This window comes from Seriola dumerili, unplaced genomic scaffold, assembly GCF_002260705.1.
Source record: "Seriola dumerili isolate Sdu_G_001 unplaced genomic scaffold, Sdu_1.0 BDQW01000242.1, whole genome shotgun sequence".
NCBI lineage: Eukaryota > Metazoa > Chordata > Actinopteri > Carangiformes > Carangidae > Seriola > Seriola dumerili.
The window spans coordinates 9,168,564-9,181,784 of record NW_019174497.1 but is presented as its reverse complement, the minus strand read 5'-3'; the positions used below and the strand labels follow the sequence as shown (position 1 = coordinate 9,181,784).

General features: G+C 40.0%; 1 protein-coding gene and 1 pseudogene across 1 annotated transcript; both read left to right on the top strand.

Annotated features, from left to right (window-relative positions):
• The first annotated feature begins 2,451 nt into the window (after positions 1 to 2,451).
• Positions 2,452 to 7,152, top strand: LOC111229797 (aldose reductase-like). The gene is made up of 6 exons (XM_022756266.1): positions 2,452 to 2,703; positions 4,456 to 4,632; positions 4,813 to 4,929; positions 5,966 to 6,043; positions 6,353 to 6,469; positions 7,036 to 7,152. Exons 1-6 carry the CDS (start codon positions 2,614 to 2,616, stop codon positions 7,150 to 7,152), a joined length of 696 nt encoding a protein of 231 aa, XP_022611987.1. The 5' UTR covers positions 2,452 to 2,613.
• A 3,216-nt stretch (positions 7,153 to 10,368) lies between these two features.
• Positions 10,369 to 13,221, top strand: part of LOC111229795 — a 10,567-nt pseudogene continuing 7,714 nt past the window's right edge.

The following is a 13,221-nucleotide window of genomic DNA, read 5'->3' as shown; positions in this document are numbered from 1 at the left end:
TGTGACTTTTCATGCACAGTACACAGATGGATCCTTACTCTGCAGCCTGTTGATTGTGACTCCTCTGATCTAGAGCCCTTCCATAAACATATGGAGGATACAATTTCTTTCCATTTGGCAGCATTTCTCTTGCAACACTCGACAGTCAGTCAGTCCACCACTCTGGTCCAGACTGAAACATATCAGCAACTACTGGATGTATTTCCATGAACATTTGCACAGATGGTCCCTAGAGGATGAATCCTAATGACTTTTCCCCTACTGCCTGATTGCTGGATGGATCCTCTGACTTTTTATTACGTCTAATTTCTCCACTTTTGGACTGTTTGAACTTGTTCCCATCAGCCTCAGCTGTGCTTTGTGTGTAGGACTGGTTATAAAACATTAACACATGAACATGTTGAACTAAGGTAGTGAACATGTAAACATTATTCCTGCTAAACAACATGTTAGCACTGTCATTGTGAACAAGCTACTGACGTTAGCAATTAGCTCAAAGCGACACTGTGACTAAGTACAACCTCAGAGAGCTGACAGTGGTGCAACAGACTCTTAATCTTGTTCCTTCATTGTTGGAACCAAGTAATACACGATACATTAAATGACAATTACATGACATGATTGAACCGTCCCCAAACACTTTGTACTTCATCTCTTTACACTGTTTTGACATTTAACAGTAAAATCATACAATCTTCAAATAACAAGTAATAACAGCAACTAAACAGAAATGCTCACATTCCCCCAAAACTAACAAATATTCCCTAGATTGTATTACAGGATGGGCTGTAGTTTTTCCAGTCTGTTAGGAGGCCATATGTACACCCAAACAGGTTCTGCTTGCTGTAATCATTCATCCTGTTCGTAAAAAAAAATCCCATAATGTTGTTTCAGTAAGTGATGAAGGACAAAACCCACAGCCCTCATGTTTTGCAAAACTGTTTTCTAAAGTTTATTTGCATGAATCAAATCAAGTTTCAAAGTTCATTTTAGTTTGTTTTTCTCTTCGCTCTTTGTTTTTCCACTCAGTGTTCCCCTGATGATCTTCACTGGAGGGATGGTCACAAAAAGAGTCGAGGTCATTTTACACTAAAAAGACTATAATTTTGTGGACTGTGGACTTTGTCCTGCAGTTAAGACACATTGGTGAAGGGATTTCTTAATGAACAGGAGGAAAAAGTTACAGCAAGAAAAAACAGTTTCAGTGTTCAGATGGGCTCCTGACTCTTGTTTAAGTAACACTTGAGAAACTGTGAACCAATCCTTAAATCTGTTAGGAGGCCCCGAGGTAAAGAAAGAGAGCTATGGGCCCCAATTGCTCGACTGTTTGTGGATAACGACAAAACGCCCCTCTACAATGCAAATAATCAAAACAATGCAGGACCCACCTTATGGCCCATTATCATTTCAGGTTAATACTTGTTCCTATTCCAAAATATATATACGACTTAGATATATACTGTCGCCCATAAAGTTGGAATGATTTTGTTTTCAAACACAATCCTCTGTTTATTCCTGTTTAAATGCATCAGTAATCACTTTTGACCATCTGCAATGATTACATTATGTGTCCCAATTACCCAGGTGAAATGAAATAAATCACATTGTCACAATCATTTCATGGAAAAAGGAAAAAGATATTTTATTTCAACTTTATGAGCAACTGTGTAAATATATATAATATAATATAATATAATATACCACAAACCAAATGACACCTTCTCACATAATTTGAGACTTTTGGGGACCAGTAGGAATATTCATTAAAATCATGAATATGAAGAGCAAAATACACTTAGCAATTACTAATTTACAATAAAAGCATAAAAAATGCAATTTTCAAAACATATTAATTTATGCTTGTGCTGGCCTATAAAATTATTATGAAACAAATTTTCAGTGCTGGGCGGCTTGGCGGTGCAGTGGTTAGCACTTTCGCCCCCCAAGCAAGAAGGTTTCAACCTGTCCAGAGTGTAACCGGCCCTCGCTGAATGTCAGCTGTGATTGGCTAGAGTTGTTTAATTGCAGAGAGGTTTTATTTCTCAGACATGAATGTGATATAAATTATTATAGTGTTATTCTAATTCCTGCAAATCTGTACCGTAGTTGCATATACAGTGATCTAATGTCACCATCTAATGTTGAACTGGTACTATTACAACAGCATTTCTCTTACAATGTGACCCTGCCTGTGTGTATGTGTATGTGTACGTGTATGTGTATATGTGTGTGTGTGTGTGTGTGTGTGTGTGTGTGTTACTGGTACTGCACTGTTACCCCTATGCTATGAGAAAAGTGACCTTTGCAACACGCTCCTCCTCACTTACTGAGTATACACATAAATACTTCGTGGAAGTGAAGTACTTTGTATGTTGTCCAATAATTAACTACCTCACTGATAAGGCAGGAGGAGAGAGAGACAGACAAAGAGAGAGTGGAAGAAAAAGGAGAGAGAGAAGGAAAGAAACACATAGAGAGATAGAGAAGCAAAATCAGCAGAGAAAAAGGAAGGACGTTGACTCAGCAGAGGAACGCGAGAAAAGAGGAAGCTCTGACAGTGTACGAGTTTCTGCTGAGGTTCTCGTTTTGTTGTTTGTCTCTGAACGTGGTGAAATGTTCTCCATGGAAGACACACAGGTGGCCAGGACCATAGAGCTGAATGACGGCAGACAAATGCCAGTTCTGGGTCTGGGGACATGGAAGGTAGCCTCAACACTCACTCCTGTAACTGCTTTACACTGTAAAGAATCCATCCAGTTGTCATCAGTTTGTTTTCTTGCAAACTGTTTAAGAGTAATGCTGCACAGACGTGTTTTAGTCATCAGAGTATTTATTGAATGAAATCAGCCTAGAGGCGTTGAAAATACTGGATTCTGATGGGCAGATTATTTGTCTTGATTATTATTTGTACCCTCCTCCAGGTCAAAGGGCAAGGGGCTGCTGTAGCGCACCTCCTTTATTAAAGGAATTGTTCAACATTTTGGTAAAGGAGTCGATTAGCTTAATGACCAGAAGCCTGGGGCAGCAGCTATAAGCTTGGCTCTGCTTACTGTTAAAAGAAGAACCTGTAGGTAACACATGTAACATGTTGTTTAATTCCTACAAAACCCAAAATGTGACTTCCTGGAGTCTTCCCTAGTTGCCTGGCAACTCCAGTACTGGCACGTAGCTTCCTGTGAAACCACAACCTTGTTAATTTTCTGTTTTTGTTTGGATTAAACAAACCAGATATAATTATTTATCTTATCGGCATGCCATTCAACTCTGGGCAGAGCCAGGTTAGCTGCATCTAGTCTTTAAAGTGAGGTAATTGACTTGTGGCTCTAGCTTCATTGATAATACATGAAAGTGGTATTGATCTTCTCATCTAACTTTCGACAAGAATGTAAAAAAGTGTAGCCTACTTCCTGAAATGTAGAACAGTTCCTGTAAGATTAACCCAACCCTAACTTTAACCTAACTGAAAGTCTCTTAATTGATCAAATGAGGAAAACCTTGCTCAGAAACATAGTTCTGTAGTGCAATGCATTACACTTAGCTTTTTATATATTCAATTACTGCCAAAGAGTTCTTACTGGATCACAGGAAGTGTTCACATCACACCTGCACTGACTTCCAGTATTAGGGCAGATTTTACAGCCCTGTTGCTTGTCTGTAAATCTATAAACAGACTCTCTGACATGCAAAGGTACAAGAAAGACCAGAGACACAAAGACTTCCTGTTGCTTGCTGTAACAAAAACCCTACCACATAGTACTGTATTGATGAAGTGACCTTCTCTAACTGTCTGTGAGCTCATATCTCTTCCTGTGCTGCTATTTATAATGTTATTTATTGTGTATTTTTATGTTGTGTTTGATTGCACTTGTGCATTCTCATTTCAGCCCGTTAAACATGAAGCCACAGTCAGCAGCCGGTAAACTTAGCTTAGCACTGATGGCTCTGTAACAATATCTGCCTACCAGCACCTCTAAAGTTTACTCATTATGTTATATCTTATTTGCTTGATCATTACAAACACAAATATAAATGTGGCAATTTGTGCTTTCAAAGGTAGTTATGTCCCAAACTTCCTGGCAACCTTACTTTCAGACAGAGCCATGCTACCTGTTGTTCCAGTCTTTATGGTAAACCAGGCTTAGCAGCTGCAGGCTCTGTAACTGTACACAATGTGTATGAGAGTGGTATTGATCTTCTCATCAATCAAAAGTGAATAACTGTTTCTAACCACACAACAAGAAGTTTGAGACATTAGTATAAGTGCTGATATATTACATGAGGACTAGATCATTTCTGAGGAGACTGGCAGCCTTTACTAAACTCTATAATGCATTTCAGCTTGGAGTGATTCTCCCCAATGTTATGGAACAGCACGAAGAGAAGTGAAGCCTTTGGCGGTTTTTATGATGACCATAGAGTGAAGAGATTTTTTAAGTGTTGTAGTACTTGTTGCAGTGCTCCTCTCTGCCCCGCGCCAAAGTCCAATGCGCAGTTGAGGCTGCCATTGCTGCTGGCTACCGCCACATAGACACCGCCTACAGCTACAACAACGAAGTGGATATTGGCAAGGCTCTGCACTCCAAGATGCAGCAGGGCATCATCAGGCGCCAGGACATGTTCATTGTCAGTAAGGTGGGTGCTGTAGAGAACAGGTGTTATAGCGGGGCCAGGGTGCAATGTGATGATGATGATGTCCTTTTTGAACTGCAAAGAAAATCTTTTCATGCACATTATGCTGCCTTTATATACTGTGGGCCATGATTTTATCTTATTTCTCAGTTTACCCTCCTGTTCTGTACATGTTCTTCACAGCTGTGGGGTACCCACCATGACTCAGAGGACATCCCTGCATGCCTGAACAAGTCCCTGAATGATCTCCAGTTGGACTACCTGGATCTCTACCTTGTGCATTTCCCTGTTGGCCTGAAGGTTGAGCATAACATCCTAAACAGTATGACAGAATTAAAATTGTACTACCCCTTATCCTACTCTGTCTGAGATGGTTGGGGTCCAGGCTAGGAAAGACATCTTTGACTGTGGCATTGTTTTTTTTTTTTAAATAAATGTGTTAAAGCTGCATTAAATGATTCTTGACCATCAGAGGGCAGGAACCATCCAAACCAAACTGACACAATGGCTTATCTCATTGTTATGGCTGATATGTTAGCGTGTGTTTCCAACCACCTAACAAATGTAACATTATAATAACTTAATAACTTCAATAATCTCACTGTATAAAGTATGCAATATAGAAGGAGAGGTCTTGAGCTGCTAGTTGCAGCTTTGTCTGCTGTTTGATCAGATGATATACAGTGGGTTTATCAGAGCTCATCAGAGTTTGCTGAAAAGAGCTGCTGCTGAAAATAGAGTTAAAACATTTAATATTAGGTGTTAGTGGGAGTCAACCTTACAGTTTGTCACCACCAGCAGTGCAGGGTATATGCGGTTATACACTGCATACCCACTTCTAAATCCCCTCTGATGTTCATGGTTCAGTAGTCTGCTACAAGACCATTTTTTCTCCTTGTACAGCAAAGACATGACCCGCCCTCCTCTCCCCTCTGATGAGCCAGTACTTGTTGCATTCATTGGTCCAGATAGGTTGGGTTTAATCATGAGGACTATTGATTAGGGTAAGAGTATCAGGGGGAGCCAATCAGAGCCAGAGTATTATCCGAGCCCCTAAAAATTGGGGCATAAATTAAGAGTATACCTTTTTATATACAGTTTATGGAGTATACCCACTTTTTTAGGCACCACTACACAACTGAACATATTCAAATTACAAGTCACTGTATTGATTCAACATCAAAAACATAATTTAATGCAGCTTAAGTGTCATTTCTGGCTCTATATTTTTTTCTAAATTTGCTAAATATCTTTAACAAAAGGGGAAGCAGTTCTAAACTTTGAGAAGGATACATGCTGTATCTTTGCCTTTGTTTACCTTTAAATTCTTCCATAGAAAATGGGTGATGAGCTTTTCCCGGAAAAGGACGGACAGACACTGACCTCTGACGTAGACTATGTAGATGTATGGAGGGTAAGAACACATGTACTCTCTCTGTTTGTATGAACACTGGTGTGTCTACCTGCTTTTAGATTTTTCTCTATTTAAGATCTGAATAGTTCATCCACTGTTGCCCAACTTCCACACTAGCTTAAAAATAGTTTAGTTGTTTACTAGTTTAAAATACACCTTACTAATGAATTTGGCTGCTGTTAAAATAGCAGAAGTGATATGGACATACCTTAAGTGCACTTCTAGTTGCCTCCTACCTAAACCAAATAAGCCTTTTGGAGTGGCTGGTAGATGTGCGTTTACTGTCACGATCTGTTGCTGTGTTTGCAGGGGATGGAAGCTCTACAAGTTTCAGGGAAGGTGAAGAGCATTGGAGTATCCAACTTTAACATCCTGCAGCTGGAGAGGCTGCTTGCTCTGTGCAGGGTTCCCCCGGCTGTCAACCAGGTACTGAAAATTTAACTCCTTTATTGAACATTCAAAACATTCTTATTTCCCTCTATGAATGTATGAACCCATGTATCTTACTTTCATTTACTGTGACAGTAAAAAGTGAGTGGTCTGGTGATGGTCTGCCTTATACACTCATCAAGCTCTTTATTACAAACACCCGTACAACTGCGCATTAATGCAATTATCCAATCAGAGCAGTGCATAAAGTCCTGCAGATACAGGTGAGGAGCTTCAGTTCATGTTCACATCAAACATCTGGATGAGGAAAAATGTGACTCAGTGACTTTTGACTGCGACGTTATTGTTGGCGTCAGACGCTGGTTTGAGCGGAGTGTCAGAGGAAAGTTTCAACATCTTGAGGAATCCTTTACATGAGGATTTTTTTGTATTAAGGGGTGATATTCCCACATAGTAATTGCTTTACATCATATGATGGTACAAACATCATATGACCGGTTTACCCCGTCAGAAACTACATGTGATGTTGTGTCACAGATCATGTTTTTGTGTCCATTGTTCAGGCCTTCAGCATTGATGCTCACTTTGTATACCATCCATAGGTGGAGCTACATCCATACCTAGTCCAGACAGACATGATAGAGTTCTGCAGGTCCAAGAACATCGCCCTGACTGCCTACAGCCCCTTTGGCTCACCTGAGCGACCCCCGCAGCTGTAAGACGCGCAGCATCACTCACACACTCTACTGGCTCACACTGATGGTTAAAAATGAATGAAGCTCCATCACCACGTCTTTAAGTTACGCAAAACAATGCAGGACCCAGCTTATGGCCCATTCAATTTCAAGTTAATACTTGTTTCCTATTCCAAAAATTATATATACGACTTAGATATATACTGTCGCCCATAAAGTTGGAATGATTTTTGTTTTTCAAACACAATCCTCTGTTATTCTATCTGCTTTAAATGCTCAGTAATCACTTTTGACCATCTGCAATGATTACATTATGTTGTCCCAATTACCCAGGTGAAATGAAATAAATTCACATTGTTCACCAATTCATTTCATGGAAAAAGGAAAAAGATATTTATTTCAAACTTTATGAGCAACTGTGTAAATATATATATGTATAATATAATATAATATACCACAACCAAATGACACCTTCTCACATAATTTGAGACTTTTGGGGACCAGTAGGAATATTCATTAAAATCATGAATATGAAGAGCAAAAATACACTTAGCAATTACTAATTTACAATAAAAGCATAAAAAATGCAATTTTCAAACATATTAATTTATGCTTGTGCTGGCCTATAAATTATTATAAAAACAAAGTTTTCAGTGCTGGCGGCTTGGCGGTGCAGTGGTTAGCATTTTCGCCCCCCAAGCAAGAAGGTTTCAACCTTGTCCAGAGTGTAAGACCGGCCCTCGCTGAATGTCAGCTGTGATTGGCTAGAGTTTGTGTTAATGCAGAGAGGTTTTAATTTCTCAGACATGAATGTGATTTAAATTATTATAGTGTTAATTCTAATTCCTGCAAATCTGTAATCCGTAAGTTGCATATACAGTGAATCTAATGTCACCGATCTAATGTTGAACTGTACTATTACAACAGCATTTCTCTTTACAATGTGACCCTGCCTGTGGTGTATGTGTAATGTGTATCTGTGTATGTGTAGTATGTGTGTGTGTGTGTGTGTGTGGTGTGTGTGTTACTGGTACTGCACTGTTACCCCTATGCTATAGAAAAAGTGACCTTTGCAACACGCTCCTCTCACTTACTGAGTAATACAACATAAATACTCGTGGAAGTGAAGACTTTGTATGTTGTCCAATAATTAACTACCTCACTGATAAGGCAGGAGAGAGGAGGAAACAGACAAAGAGAGAGATGAAGAAAAAGGAGAGAGAGAAGGAAAGAAAACACATAGAGAGATAGAGAAGCAAAATCAGCAGAGAAAAAGGAAGGACGTTGACTCAGCAGAGGAAACGCGAGAAAGAGGAAGCTCTGACAGTGTACGAGTTTCTGCTAGGTTTCTCGTTTTGTTGTTTTGTCTCTGTAACGTGGTGAAATGTTCTCCATGGAAGAACACACAGGTTGGACAGGACCATAGAGCTGATGACGGCAGACAATGCCAGTTCTGGGTCTGGGGACATGGAAGGTGAGCCTCACACTCCTCCTGTAACTGCTTTAACACGTAAGAAGAATCCATCCAGTTGTCATCAGTTTGTTGCTTGAAAAACTGTGATTAAGAGTAAATGCTGCACAGACGTGTTTTAGTCCTCAGAGTTATTTATTGAATGAAATCAGCCTAGAGGCGTTGAAAAACTGGATTCTGAATGGGCAGATTATTTGTCTTGATTATTATTTGTACACCCTCCTCCAGGTCAAAGGGCAAGGGGCTGCTGTAGCGCACCTCCTTTAATTAAAGAATTGTTTCAACACATTTTGGTAAAGGAGAGTTCGATTAGCTTAATGACCAGAAAGCCTCGGGCAGCAGCTTAATAGCTTGCTCTGCTTTACTTGTTAAAAGAAAGAACCTGTAGGTAACACATGTAACATGTTGTTTATATTCCTAACAAACCCAAAATGTGACTTCCTGGAGTCTTCCCTAGTTGCCTGGCAACTCCAACTCAGGTGCACGAGCTTCCTGTGAAACCACAACCTTGTTAATTTTCTGTTTTTTGTTTGGATTAAACAAAACAGATATAAATTTATTTATCTATCGGGCACCCCATTCAAGCTCTCAGAGCAGTCAGGAGCCAGGTTAGCTGCCTCCAGTCTTTAAACTGAGGTAATTTGACTTGTGGCTCTAGCTTCATTGTTAATACATGAAAGTGGATATTGATCTTCTCATCTAACTTTCGACAAAATGTAAAAAAAGTGTAGCCTACTCCTGAAATGTAGAACAGTTCCTGTAAGATTAACCCAAACCCTAACTTTAACCTAACTGAAAGTCTCTTAATTGATAAATGAGAAAACCTTGCCTCAGAAACATAGTTCTTGTAGTGCAATTGCATTACACTTACTTTTTACTATAATTCATACTGCCAAAGAGTTCTACGTACTGGATCACAGGGAAGTGTTACATCACACCTGCACTGACTTCGCATATTAGGGCAGATTTACAGCCCTGTTCTTTGTCTGTAAATCTATAAACAGACTCTCTGACATGCAAAGGTACAAGAAAGACCAGAGACACAAAGACTTCCTGTTGCTTGCTGTAACAAAAACCTCCGACATAGTACTGTATTGATGAAGTGACCTTCTCTAACTGTCTGTCGAGCTCAATATCTCTTCCTGTGCTGCTATTTATAATGTTATTTATTGTGATATTTTTATGTTGTGTTTGATTGCACTTGTGCATTCTCATTTCAGCCCGTTAAAACATAGCAGCCACAGTACAGCAGCCGGTAAACTTAGTTAGCTTAGCAACTGATGTGCTTCTGTAACAATATTGCCTACCAGCACCTCTAAAGTTTACTCATTATGTTATATCTTAATTTGCTTGATCATTACAAACACAAAATATATAATGTGGCAATTTGTGCTTTCAAAGGTGTTTGTCCACAGTAACTTTCTTGCAGACCTTACTTTCATGACAGACAGCTCTAGCCGCTGACTCATACTGTTGTTCCACTTCTTTTATGGTTCACCAGCTTAGAGCAGCGTGCAGGCTCTGTAACTGTACACAATGTGTATGAGAGTGGTATTGATTCTCTCCATCAATAAAAGTGAATAACTGTTTCTAACCACACAACAAGAAGTTTGAGACATTAGTATAAGTGGCTGATATATTAGAGAGGACTAGATCCATTTCTGAGGAGACTGGCAGCCTTTACTAACACTCTATAATGCATTTCAGCTTGGAGTTTCCTCAATGTTATGGAACAGCACGAAGAGAGTGAAGCCTTGTGGGTTTTTATGATGACCATTGAGATGAAGAGATTTTTTAAGTGTTGTAGTACTTGTTGCAGTGCTCCCTCTCTGCCCCGCGCCAAAGTCCAATGCGCAGTTGAGGCTGCCATTGCTGCTGGCTACCGCCAATAGACCACGCCTACAGCTACAACAACGAAGTGGATATTGGCAAGGCTCTGCACTCCAAGATGCAGCAGGGCATCATCAGGCGCCAGGACATGTTCATTGTCAGTAAGGTGGGTGCTGTAGAGAACAGGTGTTATAGCGGGGCCAGGTGCAATGTGATGATATGATGATGTCCTTTTTGAACTGCAAAGAAAATCTTTTCATGCACATTATGCTGCCTTTATATACTGTGGGCCATGATTTTATTTTATTTCTCAGTTTACCCTCCTTTCTGTACATGTTCTTCACAGCTGTGGGGTACCCACCATGACTCAGAGGACATCCTGCATGCCTGAACAAGTCCCTGAATGATCTCCAGTTGGACTACCTGGATCTCTACCTTGTGCATTTCCCTGTTGGCCTGAAGGTTGAGCATAACATCCTAAACACGTATGACAGAATTAAAATTGTATCTCACCCTTATCCTACTTGTCTGAGATGGTTGGGGTCCAGGCTAGGAAAGACATCTTTGACTGTGGCATTGTTTTTTTTTTTTTTTATAATTGTGTTTAAAGCTGCATTAAATGATTCTTGACCATCAGAGGGCAGGAATCCAAAACCAAACTGACACAATGGCTTATCTCATTGTTATGGCTGATATGTTAGCGTGTGTTTCCAACCACCTAACAAATGTAACATTATAATAACTTAATAACTTCAATAATCTCACTTATAAAGTATGCAATATAGAAGGAGAGGTCTTGAGCTGCTAGTTGCAGCTTTGTCTGCTGTTTGATCAGATGATATACAGGTGGTTTATCGCGAGCTCATCAGAGTTGCTGAAAAGAGCTGCTGCTGAAAATAGAGTTAAAACATTTAATATTAGGTGTTAGTGGAGTCAACCTTACAGTTTGTCACCACCAGCAGTGCAGGGTATATGCGGTTATACACTGCATACCCACTTCTAAATCCCCTCTGATGTTCATGGTTCAGTAGTCTGCTACAAGACCATTTTTTCTCCTTGTACACAAAGACATGACCGCCCTATGATAGTACTTGTTGCATTCATTGTCAGATAGGTTGGGTTTAATCATGAGGACTATTGAATAGGTAAGAGTATCAGGGGGAGCCAATCAGAGCCAGAGTATTATCGAGCCCCTAAAAATTGGGGCATAAATTAAGAGTATACCTTTTTATATACATTTATGAGTATACCCACTTTTTTAGGCACCACTACACAACTGAACATATTCAAATTACAAGTCACTGTATTGATTCAACATCAAAAACATAATTTAATGCAGCTTAAGTGTCATTTCTGTCTACTATATTTTTTCTAAATTTGCTAAATATCTTTACAAAAGGGGAAGCAGTTCTAATTATTGAGAAGATACATGCTGTATCTTTGCCTTTGTTTACCTTTAAATTCTTCCATAGAAAATGGGATTGAGACTTTTCCCGGAAAAGGACGGACAGACACTGACCTCTGACGTAGACTATGTAGATGTATGGAGGGTAAGAACACATGTACTCTCTCTGTTTGTATGACACTGGTGTGTCTACCTGCTTTTAGATTTTTCTCTATTTAAGATCTGAATAGTTCATCACTGTTGCCCAACTTCCACACTAGCTTAAAAATAGTTTAGTTGTTTACTAGTTTAAAATACACCTTACTAATGAATTTGGCTGCTGTTAAAATAGCAGAAGTGATATGGACATGACCTTAAGTGCACTTCTAGTTGCCTCCTACCTAAAACCAAATAAGCCTTTTGGAGTGGCTGGTAGATGTGGTTTACTGTCACGATCTGTTGCTGTGTGTTTGCAGGGGATGTGAAGCTCTACAAGTTTCAGGGAAGGTGAAGAGCATTGGAGTATCAAACTTTAACATCCTGCAGCTGGAAGGCTGCTTGCTCTGTGCAGGGTTCCCCCGGCTGTCAACCAGGTACTGAAAATTTAACTCCTTTATTGAACATTTTCAAAACATTCTTATTTCCCTCTATAGAATGTATGAACCCATGTATCTTACTTTCATTTACTGTGACAGTAAAAAGTGAGTGGTCTGGTGATGGTCTGCCTTATACACTCATCAAACTCTTTATTACAAAACCCGTACAACTGCGCATTAATGCAATTATCCAATCAGAGCAGTGCATAAGTCCTGCAGATACAGGTGAGGAGCTTCAGTTCATGTTCACATCAAACATCTGATGAGGAAAAATGTGACTCAGTGACTTTTGACTGCACGTTATTGTTTGGCGTCAGACGCTGGTTTGAGTTTTTCTGGAGCTGCTGTATCTCCACGACAGTCTCGAGAGTTTTTACTCTGAATGGAGCCTATAAGAACAAAAAGCTTCCAGTGGAGCAGCCAGCTCTGTGGACGAAATCACCTTGTTGGTGAGAGAGGTCCAGAGGAGAATGGTCAGACCTGTTGAGCTGACAGAAAGACTACGGTCACTAAGATAAACCAGCTCTTTACAAGCTGTGGTGAACAAGCTTCAAGAGTGAACAACACCTCCAACTTACACAGCAGCAGGTGTTCCACTTCCTTGATCTACCGCAAGAACAGAAACCTGAGGCTGCAAGTGGACACAAAGACTCACCAACACTGGACAGGTGAAGACCTGGTCTGAATGGATGTGGATTTGTGCTGAGGCAGCAGATGGTCGGGTCAGAATCTGAATCCAGTGGACAACCGGCCTTTTGTCAACAGTGCCAGTCGGCAGTCTGGGATGTATATGTATGCAGGACGCCCCCCAA